Source organism: Salvelinus fontinalis, chromosome 12, assembly GCF_029448725.1.
Source record: "Salvelinus fontinalis isolate EN_2023a chromosome 12, ASM2944872v1, whole genome shotgun sequence".
NCBI lineage: Eukaryota > Metazoa > Chordata > Actinopteri > Salmoniformes > Salmonidae > Salvelinus > Salvelinus fontinalis.
Genome location: NC_074676.1, coordinates 9,359,242 through 9,385,814, shown reverse-complemented (window position 1 = coordinate 9,385,814; position 26,573 = coordinate 9,359,242). Strand labels below are relative to the sequence as shown.

Genomic DNA, 26,573 nt, shown 5'->3' with positions numbered 1-26,573 from the left:
TAAATAGACCAATGCCGTTGGCTAATAAAGAAGTTCACATTTTGCACATATGTATTTTGTGTAGTTTGTCTTATATTAAAAGAGTGTTGACAACGTCTTGTGATTGCCAGTCTCATATTTGACCAACTGTGTTTCAGGTGCATGTGTTACAATACTTCACACAAACAGAAGCCAACTGTAAGTAACTCTTTATTGTCATATAAAAACATACATTTCCTCTATCGCATCATGTACAATACAGTTGAGTAACATTTATGCTGCATTGAGACAACGGTGAAAGTTTCCCAATTTTGTAATATTCGGCACACGATAACAGTTTACCTTTTTGAAGTGCTTTTTGTGGACCATCTCTACAGCAGTGATATAATGACCACATCAGAGGAGCATTCGAAATAGTGGAAGGGGCTCCGTAGCAAACCTCTCTTCACAAACTTCACAAACAAAAAAAACACCACACCCTCAGACACAGTTACAACAGAGATACAGACCTCGAAAACAATGCATCAAAATCTATGGCTATCCTTTACATGCGAGTCCCTTTACCTGACATAATAATATCCCTCCTACCACCTATGTACTGTATTTCAAATAGAAAGGCCAGAATAACACAATGACCGGTGTGCTCTCGGATTGGCTTTCAATCTGACGTGAGAGCTCCTGTATTGGCACAGTTGGTAGTATTTCTTGAACAGGACATGAGAACTATGGCAGTGTATAAGCCAGTGTCCCTCTGGATCTCATGTTCAACTACAAACAGGGTTTTCATGGTAGGGATGAAGTTCTACTTTATCAAACACCATATGGAAAAAGGCAAACAAAAGAAAACAAGAATCAATAGGATAATGTTGATTTGCCTAGGTTGGTGTTGTTAGCTTGGCTTGATCTGGTGTGGCTTACACGGTACCGTCTCATTCATTTAGCATGGTGTCTTATTCTCTCAGTATTACTGTAGCGCAGTAACAGTACGGTATTTGGCTGTGGTCTAGAGCTGAAGTGGAGAGACCAGAGGTCACTCTAACCCTTTTCAACACTACTGTCCCGACCCAAACCATACTGTGCTGCCACAGATACTTTTAACATTGACCTCTCCAACACTGTCCCAGCAGCTACTGTGTGGTAAATGTGTAACCAGGCAAGCGCAGTACAGCTCCGCCTGGCTCGGTAGTGTGAAAAGGGCCTCTCTGTGCCGCGGTCACTCAACCTGTGTGCCGCTGGCCTCTGTTTTCACAGCCTCCACCAGGAAGCTGAGCTCATTGCACAGGGTCTCGTGGCGGTAGGCCATGCGGATCTGAGCCACATTGGTCCGTCTAATGTCATTCCCGTCAGGCCCGTCCTGCAGGTAGTTGGCCCCCAGGAAGTGCTTCTTTTCCTGGCAGGATTAAAGGGGGATACAGGATACGTGTCACTAAATACGTGTCACTTCGGGGACACAGCACACTGGGACACACTCAGGAGTTGAATGAATAGGTGGTCGGGGATGGCTACAGAAATCACTTGTGAGGTGACGTCCTGGTGAGTTCTCCTAAGCTGTCGGCGTGAGCTTATAGAGGGTGAAAGCATCTGTCACGGTCAGCAGGCACTACTAGTGTTTGCCACAACGCTACAATTTACCAAGCAGTTCTATTTACCAAGTATTGATTTACTGTACCTGATGAGACAGACCACTCTGCAGCACACTGTTCCTGGCGATCTCACACGTGTCACAGGTGCTTAGCTTCCACAGCTGGGCCGCAATGGCATATTCCTCCATTAAGGCCTCCTGCAGCATGGACAAACAGACAAGGGGGAGTTTCCCCAAAGCTTCTTTGCTAACATGCTACTTTCTTTCACGCACAGAAGATTAACCGTCAAACATTGATTTTACAATTGTTACTCTCTGGTAGGTTGGGTTGTGTAGATATAATTATTATGGTAATAGCTTCATCTTGCCTTCTGGTAGGCTAGTCATTTCTGCCACATTGCTTTCTGCCACACACCAATCCAATCCTTTCAGATCTACAGTGCCCAGGGGCTCTGACCTTGGTGTAGTGGAACTGCATGGGGTCATCGGTAGACAGGGACACACACAGGCCCTTCTGAAGGAACTCCTTGAGAGGGTTCTTGGAGTACTCCAGGAACAGGCTGTTGTTGCTCAGAGGAGACATGGCGATGGGGACCTGGGCCAGGTAGTACAGGTACTGCAGCACAGGACTCTGAGAAGGGAGAGATGGAAAGATGTCAACACTCCCTTTGTCTTGGCCATGAACCATGGGTAGGGGGTCGGGTGGGGTTGTTGGGGCGGGTGTGACAGCTAGGAGGGGTCTCAGGTGGGATCTGGGGAAAGGGTGGTTGGGATGGGATGGGAGGGTCAGCTATATGGGGACCTGGGATCATGGGAGGAGGGAGAGAAAGAGGTTCTTATGGTCTTCCACAACCTTTTACATTTTTCACAGGTTGCCATGTTTAAATTGTACCATTTGCAACCTTAGAAAATGTACCAAACTGTGCCATTGTATATTCTACTGCTGTTTCTCATGATTGGTATACAAAAAAATGTAACACCAAGTTCCAGGGAAGCTTTCCCAATCTTCATTCTTTGATTGTGCAATTCTAGGTCTTTATTGTCTGATCCACCCTAAACATAACAGTATGATAAAGACTTCAATAGATGTAACATGTCCTAGTTCAATCCGATTATTTCACGAGTTAGATGATCAATGGTGCAAATACTCAATGTAGTCTATTCAAAGTTAGCAAAAACACGAAGATCTGTTTACAAAGGTAGACAAGTGGTTTTTACTGTATTTGTTTCCACTTAGCTAAAATAAGCTGCTGATTTGTCATGTATGTCATCCCAGTGCCTGTGAATTGAACATGGTGGAGCTGTGTTGGCAAATGAAAAGTGTCCTTTTGACACAAAGAAGCTGATGAAATGTGGAATGATTCAGTTCAGTAAGTGGGCGCTCTTGATTTTTTTTGGTAAAAAAAAAAAGTTTCTGTGGAAAGCAACCAAAGAGAGGAAATTTGGCAGTTTTTGAGATTTCAAATACACTGTATATACAGAAGTATGTGGACACCCCTTCAAATTTGTGGATTCTGCTATTTCAGCCACACCCGTTGCTGACAGGTGAATATAATCGAACACACAGCCATGCAATCTCAATAGACAAACATTGACAGTAGAATGGCCTTACTGAAGAGCTCCGTGACATTCAACGTGGCACCGTCATAGTTCCAACAAGTCAATTCGTCAAATGTCTGCCCTGCTAGAGCTGCCCCGGTCAACTGTAAGTGCTGTTATTTTGAAGTGGAAACGTCTAGGAGCAACAACGGCTAAGCCACGAAGTGGTATGCCACACAAGCTCTCAGAATTGGACAGCTGAAGTGTGTACTCGTAAAAAACGTCTGTCTTCGGTTGCAACACTCACTACCGAGTTCCAAACTGCCTCTGGAAGCAACGTCAGCACAATAACTGTCAGGAGCTTCATGAAATGGGTTTCCATCGCCGAGCAGCCTAACACAAGCCAAAGATTACCATGCACAATGCCAAGCGTCGGATGGAGTGGTGTAAAGCTCGCCGCCATTGGACTCTGGAGCAGTGGAAATGAGTTCTCTGGAGTGATGAATCACGCTTCACCATCTGGGTTTGGCGGATGCCAGGAGAACGCTACCTACCCCAATGCATAGTGCCAACTGTAAAGTTTGGTGGAGGAGGAATAATGGTCTGGGGCTGTTTTTCATGGTTCGGCACCCCTTAGTTCCAGTGAAAGGAAATCTTAACGCTACAGCATACAGTGACATTTAGACGATTCTTTGCTTCCAGCTTTGTGGCAACAGTTTGGGGAAGGCCCTTTCCTGTTTCAGCATGACAATGACCCCGTGCACAAAGCGAGGTCCATACAGAAATGGTTTGTCAAGATCGGTGTGGAAGAATTTGACTGGCCTGCACAGAGCCTTGACCTCACCCCCATCGAACACCTTTGGGATGAATTGGAACGCCGACTGCGAGCCAGGCTTAATCGCCCAACAACTGTGCCCGACCTCACTAATGCTCTTGTGGCTGAATGGTAGCAAGTCCCCGCAGCAATGTTCCAACATCTAGTGGAAAGCCTTCCCAGAAGAGTGGAGGCCGGTATAGCAGCGAAGGGGGGACCAACTCCATATGAATGCCCATGATTTTGGAATGAGATATTCGAGCAGGTGTCCACATACTTTTGGTCGTGTAGATTAGACAGTAGGGAAAAGCTTACATTCCCACTGAAAAGTGATTTACGAGCTGTGTGGCTCACCACAGCTTTCAAAGATTATAATTCCTGTTACATGTAATCCGTTACTACCCAACCCTGGGCATGTCATAGGTAATGATTAGGAGTCCGAGTTGAGGTTTCGGACCTTCTTCAGGTTGAGACCGTGGGAGATGTTGTCGGCCGTGAGGAAGGCAGAGACCAGGTGGGTGATAGAGCCGGCCTCGCCACAGTGGGGCCGGAACTGGAAGGTGTTGAGGCCTCGTTCCCTTAGGGAAAACAAAGAATGACGCATTACATAAAGAAGAATAAGGATTTCTGTTGGACAAATAAAGTACAGTGGCAAGAAAAAGTATGTGAACCCTTTAGAATTACCTGGATTTCTGCACAAATTGGTCAAAATATTTGATCTGATCTTGATCCAAGTCACAACAATAGACAAACACAGTCTACTTAAACTAATAACACCAACAAGTATATGTTGTCATGTCTTTATTGAACACACTGTGTAAACATTCACCGTGGAGGGTGGGAAAAGTATGATCCCTTGGATTTAATAACTGGTTGGCCCTGCCTTTGGCAGCAATAACCTCAACCAAACATTTTCTATAGTTGTGGATCAGACCTGCACATTCCTCTTTTTAAAACTGTTTCAGTACAGCAATATTCTTGGGATGTCTGGTGTGAACCACTCTCTTGAGGTCATACCACAGCATCTCAATTAGGTTGAGGTCAGGACTCTGACTGGGCCACTCCAGAAGGCGTATTTTCTTCTGTTGAAGCCATTCTGTTGTTAATTTACTACTGTGTTTTTGGTCGTTGTCCAATTGCTTCATCCAACTTCTGTTGAGCTTCAATTGGCGGACAGATAGCCTTACATTCTCCTGCAAAATGTCTTGATAAATTTGGGAATTCATATTTCCATCAACGATAGCAAGCTGTCCAGGCCCTGAGGCAGGAAAGCAGCCCCAAACCATAATGTTGCCTCCACCATACTTTACAGTTGGGAGGTTTTGATGTTGATGTACTGTGCCTTTTTCTCCACACATAGTGTTGTGTGTTCCTTCCAAACAACTCAACCTTAGTTTAATTTGTCTACAGAATATTTTGCCAGTAGCGCTGTGGAACTTCCTGGAGCTCTTTGGCGAACTTCAGACGTGCAGCAATGTTTTTTTTTGGACAGCAGTGTCCTTTTGTGGCGTCCTCCCATGAACACAATTCTTGTTTAGTGTTTTACGTATCGTAGACTCGTCAACAGAGATGTTAGCATGTTCCAGAGATTTCTGCAAGTCCTTAGCTGACACTATGATTCTTCTTAACTGTCACGCCCTGATCTGTTGCACCTGTCCTTGTCCTTGTCTCCACCCCCCTCCAGGTGTCGCCCATCTTCCCTATTATCCCCTAGGTATTAATACCTGTGTTCTCTGTCTGTTTGTTGCCAGTTCGTCTTGTTATTTCAAGCTATCCAGCTTTTTTTCTGTCCGCGCCTATTGTTTCCTAGCCTCTCTTTCCTCGTCCTCCTGGTTTTTGACCTTTGCATGTCCTGACCCTGTACCCACCCGCCTGACCTCTCTGCCTGACCCTGAGCCGGTCTGCCGTCCTGTACCTTTGCCTTACCCTGGATCTGCGACCCCTACCTGCCTTGACCTGTCTTTGCCTGCCCCTGTTGCTACAATAAACATTGTTACTTCGACAGTCTGCATCTGGGTCTAACCTTGATTCCTGATATTAACCTCATTGAGCATTCTGCGCTGTGTTCTTGCAGTCATCTTTGCAGGACGCCCACTCCTAGGGAAAGTAGCAACAGTGCTGAACTTCCTCCATTTATTGACAATTTGTCTTACCGTGGACTGATGAACATCAAGGCTTTTAGAGATACTTTTGTAACCCTTTTCTACTTTATGAAAGTCAACAATTTTTAATCTTAGGTCTTCTGAGATCTCTTTTGTTCGAAGCATGGTTCACTTCAGGCAATGCTTCTTGTGAATAGCAAACTCAAATTGTGAGTGTTTTTTATAGGGCAAAGCAGCTCTAACCAACATCTCCAATCTTGTCTCATTGATTGGACTCCAGGTTAGCTGATTCCTGACTCCAATTAGCTTTTGGAGAAGTCATTAGCCTAGGGGTTCAAATACTTTTTACAACCTACACTGTGAATGTTTAAATTATCTATTCAATATAGACAAGAAAAATAAAATAATTTGTGTATTAGTTTAAGCACACTGTGTTTGTCTATTGTTGTGACTTAGATGAAGATCAGATCAAATTGTGTGACAAATTTATGCAGAAATCCAGGTAATTCCGAAAGGTTAACATACTTTTTCTTGCCACTGTACTGTGTGTATTGTATATTGCCTACCTTTAATCATAGCAGTAGGCTACACATAGGAATAACATTAGTTCAGTACATGTTTTCCTGAAACCCTGGTCATGAGCAGTGACTTACTTCCTCAGGTTGTTGAGGACCATGATGTTGGCGTACATGTGGAAGAGGTAGTAACTGTAGGGGGGGTTTTCGCCTGAGGTCCACTCCTCAGGTTTGGGGCTCTTGTAGGAGAACATGTGGTCACTGTGCTTGGACTCATCATCCACGCTGTCGAACCCGGTCACCTATAGGACAGGAGGTGTGGATCTGAGCAGGTGCCATAGCTGATGCACTGTAACAATTTTGGCACTAAATTGCTGAAATACATGATGCTTAACCCAGGAGTGTGCTACACGTTGGTGGTGGTAGAAGTCGTGAGTTACTCTCATATAATGTAAAATGCTTCGAGACCCAGGGGGAAGTATGAATGCAACTGTATGAATGTACTGTATGAATGCAATCCAATAACAACATTTTATTATAAGGAGGAATATATATATATGTATCTGTGTGTGTATATATATATATATATATGTGTATACATATATATATGTAGGGTAGTCTAGTGGTTAGAGCGTTGGACTAGTAACCGAAAGGTTGCAAGTTCGAATCCCTGAGCTGACAAGGTACAAATCTGTTGTTCTGCCCCTGAACAAGGCAGTTCCTAGGTCGTCATTGAAAATAAGAATTTGTTCTTAACTGACTTGCCTAGTTAAATAAAGGTAAAAAAAATAATATATATATAAATATATATGTGTTTATATATGTATGTATATACAGTTGAAGTAGGAAGTTTACATACACTTGGAGTCACTAAAACTTGTTTTTCAACCACTCCACAAATTTCTTGTTAAGAAACTATAGTTTTGGCAACTCGGTTAGGACATCTACTTTGTGCATGACACAGGTCATTTTTCCAACAATTGTTTACAGATTATTTCACTTATAATTCACTGTATCACAATTCCAGTGGTTCAGAAGTTTACATACACTAAATTGACTGTGCCTTTAAACAGCTTGGAAAATTCCAGAAAATGATGTCATGGCTTTAGAAGCTTCTGATAGGCTAATTGACATCATTTGAGTCAATTGGAGGTGTACCTGTGGATATATTTCAAGGCCTACCTTCAAACTCAGTGCCTCTTTGCTTGACATCATGGGGAAATCAAAAGAAATCAGCCAAGACCTCAGAAAAAAAATTGTTGACCTCCACAAGTCTGGTTCATCCTTGGGAGCAATTTCCAAATGCCTGAAGGTACCACGTTCATCTGTATAAATAATAGTACACAAGTATAAACACCATGGGACCAGACAGCTGTCATACCGCTCAGGAAGGAGACAACTTCTGTCTCCTAGAGATGAACGTACTTTGGTGTGAAAAGTACAAATCAATCCCAGAACAAGAGCAAAGGACCTTGTGAAAATGCTGGAGGAAACAGGTACAAAAGTATCTATATCCACAGTAAAATGAGTCCTATATCAACATGACCTGAAATGCCGCTAAGCAAGGAAGAAGCCACTGCTCTAAAACTGCCATAAAAAAAGCCAGACTACGGTTTGCAACTGCACATGGGGACAAAGATTGCACTTTTTGGAGAAATGTCCTCTGGTCTGGTGAAACAAAAATAGAACTGTTTGGCCATAATGACCATCGTTATGTTTGGAGGGAAAAGGAGGCTTGCAAGCTGAAGAACACCATCCCAACCGTGAAGCACGGGGGTGGCAGCATCATGTTGTGGGGGTGCTTTGCTGCAGGAGGGACTGGTGCACTTCACAAAATATATGGCATCATGAGGGAGGAAAATGATGTGGATATATTGAAGCAACATCTCCAGACATCAGTCAGGAAGTTAAAGCTTGGTCATAAATGGGTCTTTCAAATGGACAATAACCCCAAGCATACTTCCAAAGTTGTAGCAATGGCTTAAGGACAACAAAGTCAAGGTATTGGAGTGGCCATCACAAAGACCTGACCTCAATCCTATAGAAAACTTGTGGGCAGAACTGAAAAAGCGTGTGTGAGCAAAGAGGCCTTACAAACCTGACTAAGTTACACCAGCTCTGTCAGAAGGAATGGGCCAAAATTCAACCAACTTATTGTGGGAAGCTTGTGGAAACGCGAAACGTTTGACCCAAGTTAAACAATTTAATGGCAATGCTACCAAATACTAATTGAGTGTATGGAAACTTCTGACCCACTGGGAATGTGAAATAAATAAAATCTGAAATAAATAATTCTCTCTACTATTATTCTGAAATTTCACATTCTTAAAAAAAAGTGGTGATCCTAACTAAGACAGGGAATTTTTATTAGGATTAAATGTCAGGAATTGTGAAAAACTGAGTTTAAATGTATTTAGCTAAGGTGTATGATAACTTCTGACTTCAACTGTATGTTTGTGTAGTTATTTCACCATTTCTGACTTGGAAAATCAGTCTGATAAAGTTGAGCTACTCCACTGTGTGTTGTAAATACTCACGTATTTCAAGAAAACGTGTATCTCCTTGTTCTTTTGTGGATTGACTGTAGCCTCGAACAGTGGGAGGAAAATATTCTCCAGCAGCTTGGCGAAGTTCTGTATTATCTTCTTCGACCTGAAAATGTCACTGCAAGACAAAATGTTACATTTGTGAAACATATCTTTAGATGTGACTTGCTTGATCACTGTAAGACTGATGGTGGATTCAGTTCAATTATTTGTTGATTAATAATAATGCTGACAACAGCCTTTCTTTGTTAAAGTAGCAGCACCATTCCTACTATCCTTTGTGTGACTTATACCCTGTTAAAAGATTTTATCAAGGTTTAAGATAAATGGTTAAATAATTCTACTCGGAAACTTAACCATTAGGATTAGAGATTATGTAGCATGGACAAGGAGTAATTAAGCTGATAAACATACGTCCAAATAGGTTGGACTGGGAAGAGAGGAATGTATGTGTGTGCCGAAAGAAAACAAAGAGGAGCCTTAACCTATGTTTGAACCGACCCGGCTATAACCCTGGGGAGATAAGATAGGACAGGGAGAGCCCCTCCAGGTTTCCCTTATCTGGGGGGGACTGGAACTGTCAGCTGAGTGGTAATAAACTGTGGTGAGACTCCAGGAGAAAAAGAGAGAACCCAAATGTTAGTGTGTATGTATGTGCGTAGGTTAAGAGAAGGTTATAAAAGGAACGTCTTTGTATATGCACAGGAGAGCTCTCGCAAATAAACTTGGATTTGATCAATTGTGAGCTGGGAATTCTGTCTGTTTCATTTAAAACCAGAACTTTACAACCTCTGGGTTGCAGACCGATTAAGATAATTGTAAAGGGTTTCAACACTGTTTCCCATGCTTGATCAATGAACCTTTAACAGTTAATGAACATGCACCTGTCGAATAGTTGTTTAGACACTAACAGCTTACAGACGGTAGGCAATTAAGGTCACAGTTTTGAAAACTTAGGACACTAAAGAGGCCTTTCTACTGACTCTGAAAAACACCAAAAGAATGATGCCCAGGGTCCCTGCTCATCTGCGTGAACGTGCCTTAGGCATGTTGCAAGGAGGCATGAGGACTGCAGATGTGGCCAGGGCAATAAATTGCAACGTCTGCACTGTGAGACGCCTAAGACAGCGCTACATGGAGACAGCTGATCGTCCTCGCAGTGGCAGACCACGTGTGGCAGACCAGTGGCAGACCAGACACCTGCACAGGATCGGTACATCCGAACATCACACCTGCGGGACAGGTACAGGATGGCAACAACTGCCTGAGTTACACCAGGAACGCACAATCCCTCCATCAGTGCTCAAACTGTCCCCAACAGGCTGAAAGAGGCTGGACTGAGGGCTTGTAGGCCTGTTGTAATGCAGGTCCTCACCAGACATCACCGGCAACGACGTCGCCTATGGGCAAAAACCCACCGTCGCTGGACCAGACAGGACTGGCAAAAAGTGCTCTTCACTGACAAGTCGCGGTTTTGTTTCACCAGGGGAGATGGTCGGATTCGCGTTTATCGTCTAAGGAATGAGCATTACACCGAGGCATGTACTCTGGCGCGGGATCGATTTGGAGGTGGAGGGTCCGTCATGGTCTGGGGCGGTGTGTCACAGCATCATTGTGACTGAGCTTGTTGTCATTGCAGGCAATCTCAAAGCTGTGCGTTACAGGGAAGACAACCTCCTCCCTTATGTGGTACCCTTCCTGCAGGCTCATCCTGACATGACCCTCCAGCATGAACATTGACATTCCTGTCTTGCAGGAAATCATGCACAGCCATACTACTCGTTCTGTGCGTGATTTCCTGCAAGACAGGAATGTCAGTGTTCTGCCATGGCCAGCGAAGAGCCCGGATCTTAATCCCATTGAGCACGTCTGGGACCTGTTGGATCGGAGGGTGGGGGCTGGGGCCATTCCTCCCAGAAATGTCCGGGAACTTGCAGGTGCCTTGGTGGAAGAGTGGGGTAACATTTCACAGCAAGAACTGGCAAATCTAGTGCAGTCCATGAGGAGGAGATGCACTGCAGTACTTAATGCAGCTGATGGCCACACCAGATACTGACTGTTACTTTTGATTTTGACCCCCCCTTTGTTCAGGGACACATTATTCAATTTCTGTTAGTCACATGCCTGTGGAACTTGTTCAGTTTATGTCTCAGTTGTTGAATATTGTTATGTTCATACACATATTTACACATGTTAAGTTTGCTGAAAATAAACATAGTTGACAGTGAGAGGATGTTGCTTTTACATATCTTCGTTGCCATTACAACTAGTGTAGTTTTACAAAGGCCATTATGGTTGAAGCATTATAGTACCACTAGCCTAGAGATCAGCATTGAGAGCAACATTCCCTTATCTTCCCTTCTTCTCCCTGTGACACTTACTAGATCCTGGGCACCTGGATGACCCAGCGCATGTTGGGGGAGTGAACCTTGTGCTGGATGAACCATGAGGCCAGGCTCTCCCACTCATCAGGGGAGCGGCCGTAGATGGACATACGGGGCTCTGCGTGCTGGTACTTACTCTCCTCCAGCTCATGAGCCACTTCCTGTTATAGAGGAAGAGGAAAGGAATTACAGTACGTTAGAGATTCCCATGATAGTGGAGTTGTAATATTGATCTTAAGTTGATGCTATACCTTGATGATGCGTGCAAAGTATTCCCCTTTGATGTAGTTGTCTGTTTTCAGGTAAATCTCTCGGAGTTCGCTGGCTCCCACAGGGTTGTACTTGGAGTTGAACTTATCAAAGCGGTGGAATGTTTGCCTTCCCTAAGAGAGTACACATTTATAATTGATTACATGTTTTTGTCAACAACAGCAGTTTAGCACCACTATCATTGTGATCCTCAAACACACTATTGGCAAGTTACATGGAACCTACAGCAGAACTGCAATTGTTTAAATACATACTTCTGAATATTCATATATGCATTATAATGGTGTTATGAACTGCTTATGAACAGTTTAATCGTCATGCAGAATAGGTTATTAAATGTGTTAAAAATAATGACATAACCTATAAACTGTAGTAACCTAAATACTATCCAACAATAGTATTTCAAGCATTGCGTCTAAAAGTTTCTAGAACATTCTTACAGCGTGTACGTCCAGGGAGTCCACAGTGAGGTCATAGGGGTCCATGGCCAGGGTGTCAAACACCTGTTTCAAGGTGATCATCTGGCCCCCCTTCTCCAGCACCACGCGGTCTGCCTCGGTCTTGTAGGTGGTCTGGATGAACTTCAGCAGGTGCTTCTGGTTCATGCAAGCGGCTGCGTGGATGTGAGTGTCTACCTGTATTCGCGAGGAGGCATAAGCCGACATATTTTATCAGCTTGTTCTAAAGCACAGCTTGAGTCAGTGAGATGTCATTTATGACCATGTAATCATGGGAGTTTCAACCCTTGCATCTGCATTCCATCTTATACTCTATGCGTCACCAACCTTCCTGACGTTATAGAAGTCTCTGTGAGGAACACCTTTCAGCTCCTTCAGCTCAGCCATCTCATTCAGCATCTCGTGCAGATAGAACTTGGAGGCCACAAAGTTCAGTCGTCTGTGGCAGTAGGTTTTCCTGGAATGACAATGAGATAATATTAGAAACACCATAATAGAGAGGGTCATTGGGAACTGGGCAACAGTGTGAGGTGGTGATGTCGGTGGTGGGCTGCTCACGTGGGCCCGTCTACGATCATGGCGAGGACATGGCTCAGGTCTATGGCGAAGGTCTCCAAGTCGGGGTAGGGCAGGCTGTGGGGCTGCTGCTGCTTCAGGGCCTCCGCATCGTCGTACACGTACACGATGCCGTCCTTCATCTGCAGCGAGTAGTTCAGGTCGTCAGGGATGCCCTCCGTAGTGTACGGGTCCTCCCCCTCGCGAGGGCAGGGGCACATATCTGCAGAGGACAGGATTAAATAAGTGACCAGAGGGAAGAGAGGAGAGAGGAGAGAGATGATAGGTGAAAGGAAACAACAGAAGAAGAGGCTGAGAACGAGTGTCTCGAAGTGGAGTTACTTTTCTAAAGCTTGAGCTCAGAAATAATCTCTCTTAGCCCCAAAGCTGGTATGTGGTTGATGCTGGATGTGTACAGTGTGATTCTCTACCTGGCAAGATCTCGTCCTCCACGTTCCACTTCTGGTTCTCAGCACTGCGAAGGAACTGGGCGGTGGTTCTGGGGAAGCGGTGGTAGGCCAGCCTGGAGTACTTCTCCCTGATGAACAGGGCCTTCATCAGTGTCTTGGCTGCCTGCTCATAGTCCTCCACTGTGATCTGGGAAAAATGCATGTTGACAGGCCATTATAGGCAATACACTGTCATTAGAAATGGCAACTCCTAGAAGTATTGTTTCCAAGCAAGTATAATTTTTTGGTGGGTCAGTGTATGAAGGATATGACATAATTTGTGATGTGATTCAATGAGATTATATAAATATATTATTTTATGATGACGCTTACCCCTGCACAATAATCTCCGCTGATGGTGACCCTCTGGAACTCTGGGAAGTTCTCTGGGATACTGGGGCAGACAGGGGCGCCAGGGAAGAGCAGAGGGGTGACTACAGACATAGCCCACTCTGGATTGATGTTGAGGGAACTGGGGAACTGCTGAGATACCAACTGGGAACGCTTCATCTTAAAACTCTTCTTCCTGGAGAGACCAACATCATACAAGTGGATAAGTGGACATTCTGGATCCTATTCTCCTTTTCAAGTCAATGTCATTCCAGTCACTTTGGTAAAATAATACTCACTGAAAATGTCTACATTTGAAGTTCAGTTAATTTCAGTGACTTGACATGAAATGAAATACTTTGAAATTGACTCCCAAAGTCCCTGACCTATTAGACCCATTAGTTTATATGTGCCCTCTGACCTCTTGGTGCTTTCCTCTGAGTACTGCTCGGCAATCTCCTTGAGCATCTCCATCTCCCGGTCCTGGTGCAGGCCGATGGGGCAGTCCTCAGGCACGGTGTACATGGACAGGGCATCCTTGGTGTCCTCCTCCTTCAGCACCGAGGCGTACACCTTCTCTGCCAGCAGACGCACCGACTCATCCACCTCGCTCAGCAAGATCTTGGGGAACTGACGCGGCATCTCTACTGAAACAGAGGAACACAGGTTTAAAGCACATAGTGAAATTGTCCTTAGAATTCAGTTATAAAATGACTTATAGAGTACAAGTCAAAGGTTTGGACACACCTACTCATTCCAGAGTTTTTTTCTTTATTTTTACTATTTTCTACATTGTAGAATAATAGTGAAGACATCAAAACAATGAAATAACACATATGGAATCATGTAGTAACCAAAAAACTGTTAAACAGATTCTTCAAAGTAGACACCCTTTGCCTTGATGACAACTTTGCACACTCTTGGCTTTCTCTCAACCAGCTTCATGAGGTAGTCACCTGGAATGCATTTCAATGAACAGGTGTGCCTTGTTAATTTGTGGAATTTATTTCCTTCTTAATGCATTTGAGTCAATCAGTTGTGTTGTGACAAGGTAGGGGTAGTATACAAAAGATAACCTTATTTGGTAAAAGACCAAGTCCATATTATGGCAAGAACAGCTCAAATATGCAAAGCGAAACGACAACCCATCATTACTTTAAGACATGAAGGTCAGTCAATCTTGAAAATGTCAAGAACTTTGAACGTTTCTTCAACTGCAGTCGCAAAAAACCTCAAACGCTATGATGATGAGGACCGCCACGGGAAAGGAAGACCCAGAGTTATAAGCTCATTAGAGTTAACTGCACCTCAGAATTGCAGCCCAAGTAAATGCTTCACAGAGTTCTAGTAACAGACACATCTCAACATCAACTGTTCAGAGGAGACTGCGTGAATCAGGCCTTCATCGTCGAATTACTGCAAAGAAACCACTACTAAAGGACACCAATAAGAAGAGACTTGCTTTGGCCAATTAATGGACATTAGACCACTGGAAATCTGTTCTTTGGTCTGATGAGTTCAAATTTCAGATTTTTTGTTCCAACCGCTGTGTTTTTGTGAGGCGCAGAGTATGTGAACGGATGATCTCCACATGTGTGGGTCCCACCTTGTGGGACGATGTGGGGGAGCTTTGCTGGTGACACTGTCTGTGATTTATTTAGAATTCAAGGCACACTGAACCAGCATGGCTACCACAGCATTCTGCAGCGATACGCCATCCCATCTGGTTTGTGTTTAGTGGGACTATCGTTTGTTTTTCAACAGGACAATGACCCAACACACCTCCAGGCTGTGTAAGGGCTATTTGACCAAGAAGGAGAGTGATGGAGTGCTGCATCAGATGACCTGGCTTTCACAATCACCCGACCTCAACCCAATTGAGATGTTTTGGGATGAGTTGGACCCCAGAGTGAAGGAAAAGCAGCCAACAAGTGCTCAGCATATGTGGGAACTCCTTCAAGACTGTTGGAAAAGCATTCCAGGTGAAGCTGGTTGAGAGAATGCCAAGAGTGTGCAAAGCTGTCATCAAGGCAAAGGGTGGCTATTTTGAAGAATCTAAAATCTCTTTGATTTGTTTAACCCTTTTTTGGTTACTACATGATTCCATATGTGTTATGTCATATAGTTTTGATGTCTTCACCATTATTCTACAATGTAGAAAATAGTTTTAAAAAATTAAGAAAAACCCTTGAATGAGTAGGTGTCAACTTTTGACTGGTTCTGTAAATTACTTATAAATGAAGACTGTTGGTATGATTATTATATTGTCTATGATGAAATACTACTGCTGTCAGGGAAAATAAAATATTATCTTGACAGAGGCAGTAAATACAAGCACAACAGGCTGAATATGAGAGCATGGTGTAATGGGAACACGTGTTAGCAACACCTCAGCTTAAATCACTGCAGTAAACATGTCCTTGAGTGTCCTTGTCTCCTGTTTTTATGTGCCCTCATTTGCTGTCAGAGTCATAATCATGTTACAGTAAACAAAACTGTTCACCAAAAAGGTCACGTTACAGAGACTGCATCACTTTTGACCTCCTGGATCAGAGGTCAGTCACTGAGCATGAAAAGAAAAATTGTTCACCCACCCAGCCTCTCTGTCTCCAATTATCTGTCTCAGTGACTCTGTACATTTTGTTTGTAAAGCATTTTCGACTGTGATGCAGACAAAATGGCCTTGATAATGTGTTGAGTATGCATACCAATCAAATATCAGTTCATGGGATAATATGAGCTCATGGCTGGTCATGTCTATATTGTTACTGCACAGGATGGAGAAAAAAATAATGAGTTTTTAAAATGAGTGACCATATTAGGCAACTGCCTTCCCCCTCCTCCCCCCAAAAAGTTTATAAATGATTCCTTTCTTGTTCTACAGAATTGCCCATAGGCTTGGTTCAGGGTTGATCTGGTTACTGTGGTGTTTGTTTCTGCCTGGCGGTTTCACAAAACCACTGTTATGCAACAAACATGGTTTCGTTTACGTCTTTCAGTTCCAGTGTCTGTTTCTGTGTTGTAGCACAAAACCAACTCTATTCACATTAAATGAGACAGAATATTCCCAGTCAGACCAAGCGGACAGAGATAATGAGGGGTTAACAATCTCGAGGTCCATTTCTACTGGAAAAGGCAAAGACAACCCAGAGTGTTTGTTGTTTTAGTATTCAGTTATTTGCAGACTATATTACTCTTGATTCCCAGGACCTTTTTGTTTATTCCTGTAGCCCTCAAGCCTTACAATTACCGGGCTTCCATTTGCAACCAACTGATTCTGCTGATTCACGTAGCTCAGCCATTTTGGAGTGACACAGACCTTTGGTTGCTATTCAACTCCCAGTCTATGATGTTTGCTGTGCTCTTATTTTATTGACCATGTCTCCACGTGTGACTATTAATACTAGTGCCACTATTAGGGTAGCATCTGTGACTGAGTGGGTCAGTTGGCCAGTTCACCAGTCAGACGTCACGGATACTGTGTAGAGCAACAAGCCACCCTATCAAATTAGTGCTTCGCTGTTGACTCTCTTCGCTGTTGACTCTCTGTTGAAAAAATAGGCCTACAATGCTCTGTAACATTTTCCCCCTGGTTGGAACATTTCCAGCCTGTTCCTCGTCCAGCGTCTCTAGGAAGGCCGCATTTCCGACGAGTCTTCCCAACACATGCATATTGTTCCAACAGCTGGGCAGTCTCATCAACAGCTGGGCCGTCTCATCAAATGAAATGTTATTTATCTCATGCACTGAATACAACTGGTGTAGACTTTACAGTGAAATACTTGTTTACAAACCGTTTCCAACGATGCAGAGTACAAGTACCAGATCAATGTGCAGAGATACTTGAGGTAGATACAGTGCATTTGGAAAGTATTCAGACCCCTTGACTTATTCCACGTTTTGTTACATTACAGCCTTATTCTAAAATGTATTACATAGTTTTTCCCTCCTCAATCTACACACAATACACCATAATGACAAAGCAAAACAGGTTTCTAGAAATGTTTGCACATTTATTACAAATAAAAAACAGAAATATCACATTTACATAAGTATTCAGACCCTTTACTCAGTACTTTGTTGAAGCACCTTTGGCAGTGGTTACAGTCTCGAGTCTTTTTGGGTATGACTCTACAAGCTTGGCACACCTGTATTTGGGGAGTTTCTCACATTCTTCTCTGCAGATCCTCTCACGCTCTGTCAGGTTGGATGGGGAGCATCGCTGAAAAAAGTCCCCACAGCATGATGCCGCCACCACCGTGCTTCACTGTCGGGATGGTGCTAGGTTTCCTCCAGACGTGACTCTTGGTATTCAGGCAAAAGAGTTTAATCTTTGTTTCATCAGATCAGAGATTCTTGTTTCCTTTAGGTGCCTTTTGGCAAACTCCAAGCTGTCTGTCTTGTGCCTTTTACTAAGTAGTAGCTTCCGTCTGGCCACTCTACCATAAAGGCCTGATTGGTGGAGTGCTGCAGAGATGTGTTCTCCCATCTCCACAGAGGAACTCTGGAGCTCTGTCAGAGTGACCATCTGGTTCTTGGTCACCTCCCTGACCAAGGCCCTTCTTCCCTTATTACTCAGTTTGAATGAGTTTGGCGGTGCGGCCGAGTCTTGGTGGTTCCAAAATTCCACTGGCCACTGTGTTCTTGAAGAAACATCTGAAGGATGATCAATGGAAACAGGATGCACCTGAGCTCAATTTCGAGTCTCGTAGCAAAGGGTCTGAATACTTATGTGAATAAGGTATTTCTGTTTTTTGTTTGTTTATACATTTACAAAAAATTGTATAAACCTGTTTTTGCATCATCATTATGGGGTATTGTCTGTGGATTGATGAGGGGATAGAAAAAAAATCACTTGTAGAATAAGCTGTAACGTAACAAAATGTGAAAAAAAGTCAAGGGGTCTGAATACTTTCCTAATGCACTGTATGTACATGAAGGCAGGGTAAAGTGACTAGGCATCCGGTTAGATAATAATAAGAGCAAAATTAAGAACCGTAACAGCAGCAAATGATCAGAGTGTGTGTGTGCGTGTGTACGTGTGTGTGTGTGTGTGTGCGTATATAGTGTTTGAATGTGTTAGGGATTTGTGTAGGAGTGACTGTGTGAGTTAGTTTGTGTATATGGTGTGTATATAAAGTCTAGTGAGTGTGCATAGAGTCAGTGCAGATAATTGACTATTTAGCAGTCTGGCTGTTTAGCAGCTGTCACGACTCCGACCGAGGCAGGCTCTCCTTCCCGTTCGGGTGGCGCTCGGCGGTCGTCGTCACCGGCCTATTAGCTGCCACTGATCCTTTTCTCCCCCTCCTTATGTGTTTATTGGTTACACCTGTTTTCATTTGTTGGTAATTAGTTGGGCTTATCAGTCAGCCGGCCCGCCCGGTTCTTTGTGCGGGATTGTTAGTTGTTAAGCGTGGTGTCTGTTTTGAACTACGTGTCTACGTGGTTACTGGACTGCTTTCATTCCCCCCCATGTCTGGGGTAGTTTTTGTGAGCACCCAGTGTATTAGAAGGGTGACTTTAGTTTCTCAGTGTTCATTAAAAGGGAACATTTGTTATTGCACCCTCTGTTTCCTGCGTTTGACTTCGCACTCCAACACCCAGTCCTTACAGAATCCCGCACCACCAAATGGAGTCAGCAGGAGCAGCGGCCAACCCTCTCCCATCGATGGAGGAACGGGTGCTCCATCATACCACCGTTCTCCACCGTATCGGATCGGCGATGGATTCTATGATAGAGCGAATGGACCGATGGGAGAGGAGTGGTTTCCTCTCTCCACCTTCGGCTCCTCCAGCCCAGGACTCTCCATCCCCCGGCTCCAGCGCTCTCCGTCTGACACTCCCGAGGGATTATGATGGAGCGGCGGCGGGGTGCCAGGGGTTCTTGCTCCAACTGGAACTGTACCTGGCCACCGTAAGACCCACTCCCTCGGGAGCGGAGAGGGTGAGTGTCCTCATCTCCTGCCTCACGGGTCGTGCTCTGGAGTGGGCGAACGCAGTCTGGACTGGCCCAGACTCAGCGAAGGAGCATTACCCAGAGTTTACCCGCCGTTTTCGTGCCGTGTTTGACCACCCTCCAGAGGGCCGAGCGGCGGGAGAACGACTATTCAATCTCAGGCAGGAGAAGAGGAGCGCCCAGGATTACGCGCAAGAGTTACGGACCCTGGCTGCAGGATCTGGGTGGAACGACAGGGCCCTCATTGACCATTACCGGTGTAGTCTCCGGGAGGACGTCCGTAGGGAGCTAGCATGTCGGGACACCGCTCTTTCCCTGGATGAGTTGATTGACATGTCCATCCGACTGGACAATCTGCTGGCTGCCCACGGGCGTTCTGAGAGGGTCCTGTACGTTCCACCACCCAGCACCTCCGCTCCCATTCCGATGGAGTTGGGAGGGGCCGTGCCGAGGGGTACCAGAGGAGGAGGCCCCCCCTGCACCAGCTGTGGTCGGAGAGGACACACGGCCGATCGGTGCTGGGGGGGTCCGTCTGGGAGTCGAGATGGCAGGCGGAACGCTTCTCGATCACCCCAGGTGAGTCAGCACCAAACTCACCCAGAACCCCCTGTTGGTCATATGTTTGTCTTAATTTTTTTTCTTACATTTTTTCCATCTTCCCAGCATAGGGCGCTAGTCGATTCAGGCGCAGCTGGGAACTTTATGGATCGCGGACTCGCTCTTAAGTTAGGTGTTCCGCTTGTGCCGATAGATTCTCCCTTTCCCGTGCACTCCCTAGATAGCCGGCCATTAGGGTCAGGGGTGGTCAGGGAGACCACGGTTCCCCTGGACATGGTGACGCAGGGGAATCATAAGGAGCGTATCAGTCTGTATATTATTGATTCGCCTGCGTTTCCAGTGGTGCTAGGGATTCCCTGGCTGGCCCGGCACAATCCTAAAATTTCGTGGAGACAGGGGGTTCTCCAGGGGTGGTCAAAGGAGTGTTTTGGAAGGTGTGTGGGAGTTTCCATCGGTGCCACGTTGGTGGAAAGTCCAGACCAGGGTCCCACGGTGTGCATTCCCCCCGAGTATGCCGATTTGGCAATCGCTTTCAGTAAAACGAAAGCGACTAAATTACCACCTCATCGACCGGGAAGGGATTGTGCGATAGATCTCCAGGTAAACGCTGCGCTTCCCAAGAGTCACGTGTACCCATTGTCCCAAGAGGAGACGGTGGCTTTGGAGACATATGTCACTGAGTCTCTGGGGCAGGGGTACATTTGGTCCTCCATCTCACCCGCCTCCTCGAGTTTCTTTTTTGTGAAGAAAAAGGAGGGAGGTTTGCGTCCATGTATTGATTATAGAGGTCTAAATGCCATCACCGTGGGGTTTAGTTACCCACTACCTCTCATTGCTACGGCAATGGAATCATTTCACGGAGCGCAGTTCTTTACAAAATTGGATCTCAGGAGCGCGTATAGTCTGGTGCGTATTCGGAAAGGAGACGAGTGGAAAACCACATTTAGTACCACATCGGGCCATTATGAGTACTGCGTCATGCCGTATGGGTTAAAGAATGCTCCAGCCGTTTTCCAATCCTTTGTAGACAACATTCTCAGGGACCTGCACGGGCAGGGAGTGGTTGTTTATATCGATGACATTCTGATCTACTCAGCCACTCACGCCGCGCATGTGTCTCTGGTACGCAAGGTGCTTGGTAGACTGCTGGAGCATGATCTATATGTCAAGGCTGAGAAGTGTGTGTTCTCCAAACGAGCCGTCTCTTTTCTGGGTTATCGCATTTCCACCTCGGGGGTGGTGGTGGAGGGTGACCGCATTAAGGCCGTGCGTAATTGGCCGACTCCGACCACGGTAAAAGAGGTGCAGCGGTCTTTGGGTTTTGCCAACTACTACCGGAGGTTTATCCGGGTTTTTGGCCAGGTAGCAGCTCCCATTACCTCACTGCTGAAGGGGGGTCCGGTGCGGTTGCAGTGGTCAGCAAAAGCGGACGGAGCTTTCAACAGGTTGAAGGCACTGTTCACGGATGCACCCGTGTTGGCGCATCCGGACCCCTCTCTAGCATTCATAGTGGAGGTGGACGCGTCCAAGGCTGGGGTAGGTGCCGTGCTATCACAGCACTCTGGTACGCCACCAAAACTCCTCCCCTGCGCTTTCTTCTCGAAGAAGCTCAGCCCAGCGGAGCGTAACTATGATGTGGGGGACCGGGAGTTGTTAGCGGTGGTCAGTGCTCTGAAGGTGTGGAGACACTGGCTTGAGGGGGCTAAGCACCCTTTTCTCATCTGGACCGACCACCAGAATCTGGAGTATATTCGGGCAGCTAGGAGACTGAACCCACGTCAGGCAAGGTGGGCCATATTCTTTACCCGATTCCAATTTACGTTATCGTATAAACCAGGCTACCAGAACGTAAAGGCGGATGCACTGTCCCGGTTTTACGACACGGACGATCGGTCCACCGAACCTACTCCCATCCTTCCTGCATCAAGGCTGATAGCACCAGTGGTGTGGGAGGTGGACTCGGACATCGAGCGGGCGTTACGGGCGGAACCCGCTCCTCCTTAGTGTCCGGTGGGTCGGAAGTACGTGCCGCTTGGTGTTCGGGACAAATTGATTCGGTGGGCTCACGTTCTACCCTCCTCGGGTCACCCTGGGGTGACGAGGAAAGTGGGGAGCCTTCGGGGGAGGTATTGGTGGCCTACCTTGGCTAGGGACGTTAGGGTTTATGTTTCCTCCTGTTCGGTATGCGCCCAGAGTAAGGCTCCTAGGCACCTTCCTAGAGGGAAGTTACAACCCCTTCCCATTCCGCAACGGCCTTGGTCGCATCTGTCCTTAGATTTTCTGACCGATCTTCCCCCGTCTCAGGGGAACACTACGGTACTGGTGATTGTGGATCGGTTCTCTAAGTCCTGCCGTCTCCTCCCGTTGCCCGGTATCCCTACAGCCCTGCAGACTGCGGAGGCATTATTCACCCACGTCTTCCGGCACTACGGGGTGCCGGAGGACATCGTTTCTGATCGGGGCCCCCAGTTCACGTCCCGAGTATGGAGGGCGTTCATGGAGCGTTTGGGGGTCTCGGTCAGCCTGACCTCCGGTTATCACCCCGAGAGTAATGGGCAGGTGGAGAGAGTGAACCAGGAGGTGGGTAGGTTTCTGCGGTCGTATTGCCAGGACCGGCCAGGGGAGTGGGCGAGATACATCCCCTGGGCCGAAATGGCCCAGAACTCACTACGCCACTCCTCTACTAACGTGTCCCCCTTTCAGTGTGTATTGGGGTACCAGCCGGTCCTGGTACCATGGCATCCGAGCCAGACCGAGGCTCCTGCGGTGGAGGAATGGGTGCAGCGCTCCAAGGAGACATGGAGGGCCGTCCAGGAATCCCTCCAACAAGCTAGTGGACGGCAGAAGAGGAGTGCTGACCGCCACCGCAGTGATGCCCCGGGGGACAGGGTCTGGCTCTCGACCCGAAACCTGCCCCTCCGCTTGCCCGGCCGGAACCTGGGTCCGCAGTGTGTAGGGCCCTTCAAAGTCCCGAGGAGAATAAACAAGGTGTGTTATCGATTACAACTCCCTTCCTATTATCGTATTAATCCCTCGTTTCATGTGTCTCTCCTCAGGCCGGTGGTAGCTGGTCCCCTGCAGGACGGTGAGGTGCCGGAGGTCCCTCCTCCCCCTCTGGACATCGAGGGGTCCCCGGCGTACACGATACGGGCCATTCTGGACTCGAGACGCCGGTTGAGGGCCCTGCAGTACCTCGTGGACTGGGGGGGGGTACGGTCTGGAGGAGAGGTGCTGGGTACCGGTGGGGGACATTTTGGATCCGTCTATGCTGAGGGATTTCCATCGCCTCCATCCGGATCGCCCTGCACCTCGTCCTCCGGGTCGACCTCAAAGCCGGTGTCGGCGCGCTGCGGGAGCCGCGCGTCAGAGGGGGTGTACTGTCACGACTCCGACCGAGGCAGGCTCTCCTTCCCGTTCGGGTGGCGCTCGGCGGTCGTCGTCACCGGCCTATTAGCTGCCACTGATCCTTTTCTCCCCCTCCTTATGTGTTTATTGGTTACACCTGTTTTCATTTATTGGTAATTAGTTGGGCTTATCAGTCAGCCGGCCCGCCCGGTTCTTTGTGCGGGATTGTTAGTTGTTAAGCGTGGTGTCTGTTTTGAACTACGTGTCTACGTGGTTACTGGACTGCTTTCATTCCCCCCCGTGTCTGGGGTAGTTTTTGTGAGCACCCAGTATATTAGAAGGGTGACTTTAGTTTCTCAGTGTTCATTAAAAGGGAACATTTGTTATTGCACCCTCTGTTTCCTGCGTTTGACTTCGCACTCCGACACCCATTCCTTACAGCAGACTTATGGCTTGGGGATAGAAGCTGTCTCGGAGCCTGTTGGTCCGAGAGCCGCGGCTCCGGTACCGTTTTCCCTACGGTAGCAGAGTGAAAAGTCTATGACTTGGGTGGCTGGAGTCTTTGGCCATTTCTGACACCGCCTGATATGGATGGCAGGGAGCGCTGCACCACCCTTTGTAACGTTTTGCGTGATGCAGCCGGTCGAGATGCTCTCAATGGTGCAGCTGTAGAACCTTTTTGAGGATCTGAGAGCCCATGCGGGTGTGTGTGGTCCTTCGTGATGTGGATGCCAAGGAACTTAAAGCTCTCGACCCGCTCCACAACAGCCCCGTCGATGTGGTTGGGGGCGTGCTCTTCCCTCTTTTTCCTATTGTCCACGATCAGCTCCTTGGTCTCCTTGATGTTGAGGGAGAGGTTGTTGTCCCGGCACCACACTGCTAAGTTTCTGACCTCCTCAGAGTCAAACTCAGCTGGTCATGGAACCCCACCCAACCCATATGCTGTCTATGGCAGCCTGACGCATATACATACAACACAGTCAACAACAGTGTATATGGGGACAATAAACTGAGTAATTTACTGAGTGATTTAGTTGTTGACTTTGTGTCCGTGTGGAAGGTCAGTGCCTCTATACACCATCACACACACAATCCAAACACATGACATCATCAAACTGGCGACTCATCCTAACTTATTGTCATTTCCTCTGAAAATGCCACTTTTTCAGCATTTGCCTATTGTCAACTAGCTGTGCTTCATCACAGTATTTTCTTGCACACAGGAAGTGCTCTATCCAGTAGATCCCGACCCTCAGAGTGCCCCAAGCCATAGAAATTCAATGACCCCTGCCATTCACACCACACCCATTGTCATCATCACAACACAACGGGATGGTCAGTAGCTAGCTTTATCTCTCACTCTTACCTTCTGCAGTGATCCGGGCCATGCCTGGCTCTCTGGCTCTGAGTAATGAGTCTGTAGTGACTTTCTCTGTCTCTCTTGTGAATCTCTTTGTGTCACTCTGTTGATCACTACTGTGACGCAGGAGGGGGTCCCTGTGGTGACTCTCTGTCTCTCTTGTGAATCTCTTTGTATCACTCTGTTGGTCACTACAGTGATGCAGGAGGGGTTCCCTGTTGTGTCTCACTCTGTCTCTGTTTTGACAGCCTCTCTGTATCTTCGGTGTGAGACAGTTGCTTTATCTCTCTGTGTGTCTTTCTCAGGATTCGCTCAGTTGTTTATCAGCCCTGGTCTGTGTATGAGGCAGCAGCTGGTTGTTTCTGTGTCTTGTGTATCCTTTCCCTCTCTATTTTAGGAGGCTGGGAGCGTCATGGCGACCCGACCCGCTAATCCAAGTCGTGTATGTCACAACTGGCTCTCAGCGAGGCAGTGACTCAGCACTCACTGAGAGATAGGGTGATGGGGAAACCTAATGTCCTCCTGACCCCCCCACCCACCCACCCTACACTGTAACAGTTGTAAGGAGAACAGGAGAGCAGAGTACTTCATTCTTGCTTGAATAGATCATTAGTGGCAGGAGGCAACCTCTTTGCCTTTGATTTTCTAGTCATGTCTTTGAGGGAGGCAAGCAAGACGCTCTGCTAAACAGCAAAGGTAAAACATATGCTTGTCTGCACCAGCTGGCTCTACTTAAAGCCAGGCCTGGAACTGGGCCATGCCAGCCTGCCCGGAGCATAGCAACCACGGCCTGCACTGTGGTGGACAGGCAACTGAGCTTTACCAGGTTTCCATAGTCCATAACAGGACCAAGAATACAAGTACCTGATATAATAGAGTGTTCTGTGCGCACTAGGATACCAGGCATAGAGTACTGAATCCAATTTGCAGTGAGTGGCCTCCTTTACCCTTAGTACGCGCTGGGTGTCAACAGTCACATGTGCCCCTAAGCATTTACAGAAACAACAAACATAATGTCATTCAATAGTAGTATGGTGACACACCAGGGTGAGAAATGCCTGGAGCTATTTGTGCGGTGTAGTAATCACAATCACTGGTCCAGTGGCAGGGAATGGAAAGTGTCAGGAACAAGTCAGATTATAAACACAGAGGGCAGTAAAAAATATGTCATTTGCCTCCAATGAAAACGTGCAACCCCCCCCCCCCCCCCCCCCCCCCCCCAAAGTACGTAGAGACACAGGCCTGCTACTTACCCCAAAGCGTAACAAAGCTGAGAAGGTGGTAGATATATTGTCTTGGTGCGTGGTTTATTTGTTCGGTGTTGTGTCCTGATGCTACAGAATCAAACGAGTGGAGTGAGTGTGTGGTGCTCTCAGCAGACTACTTCTATTTATGTATCTTTTTAACGGCTGAGCTGCGTCTCCCCGGCCTCTCCCTTATTCGCATGGAAACAATTGGAGGAAGCCTGACTCCGCCTCGGAAAGCGTTGCTGCTGTACTTGCCCATCCCACAGAAACTTGTGTGTGTGCCAGTCCTATCCTATCCTGTCCCAGTCCCAAAACCACCACTTCCCCATCTCTCACTCCTACTCTCACTCCCACTTAGTGTAACGGGTGTCGTCGTCTGATGAGGAAGAATCGGACCAAAGCGCAGCGTGGTGAGTGTTCATGACTTTTATTGAACTGAACACTGAAACAAAAATAACAAAGTGAATAAACGAAACCGAAACAGTCCTGTCAGGTGCAGAACACTAAACAGAAAACAACTACCCACAAAACACAGGTGGGAAAAGGCTACCTAAGTATGGTTCCCAATCAGAGACAACGATAGT

The 26,573-nt window shown here is 46.6% G+C and overlaps 1 protein-coding gene across 2 annotated transcripts; it reads right to left on the bottom strand.

Annotated features, from left to right (window-relative positions):
- Positions 1-172: 172 nt before the first annotated feature.
- Positions 173-26,239, bottom strand: LOC129866748 (AMP deaminase 3-like). 2 transcript variants are annotated; one of them, XM_055939589.1, is made up of 15 exons: positions 25,996-26,239; positions 13,945-14,170; positions 13,527-13,719; positions 13,176-13,341; positions 12,748-12,967; positions 12,517-12,646; positions 12,172-12,366; positions 11,713-11,844; positions 11,459-11,622; positions 9,069-9,195; positions 6,670-6,833; positions 4,372-4,492; positions 2,019-2,192; positions 1,649-1,759; positions 173-1,369 (listed from the first exon to the last, which is right to left on the bottom strand). In XM_055939589.1, the coding sequence occupies exons 2-15, from the start codon at positions 14,163-14,165 to the stop codon at positions 1,193-1,195; spliced, it is 2,295 nt and encodes a 764-aa protein (XP_055795564.1). In that variant the 5' UTR covers positions 14,166-14,170; positions 25,996-26,239; the 3' UTR covers positions 173-1,192. The 2 variants fall into 2 exon arrangements, with proteins under 2 accessions (XP_055795564.1, XP_055795563.1); XM_055939588.1 differs by having other exon boundaries at positions 13,945-14,167; positions 25,996-26,238.
- Positions 26,240-26,573: the final 334 nt, after the last annotated feature.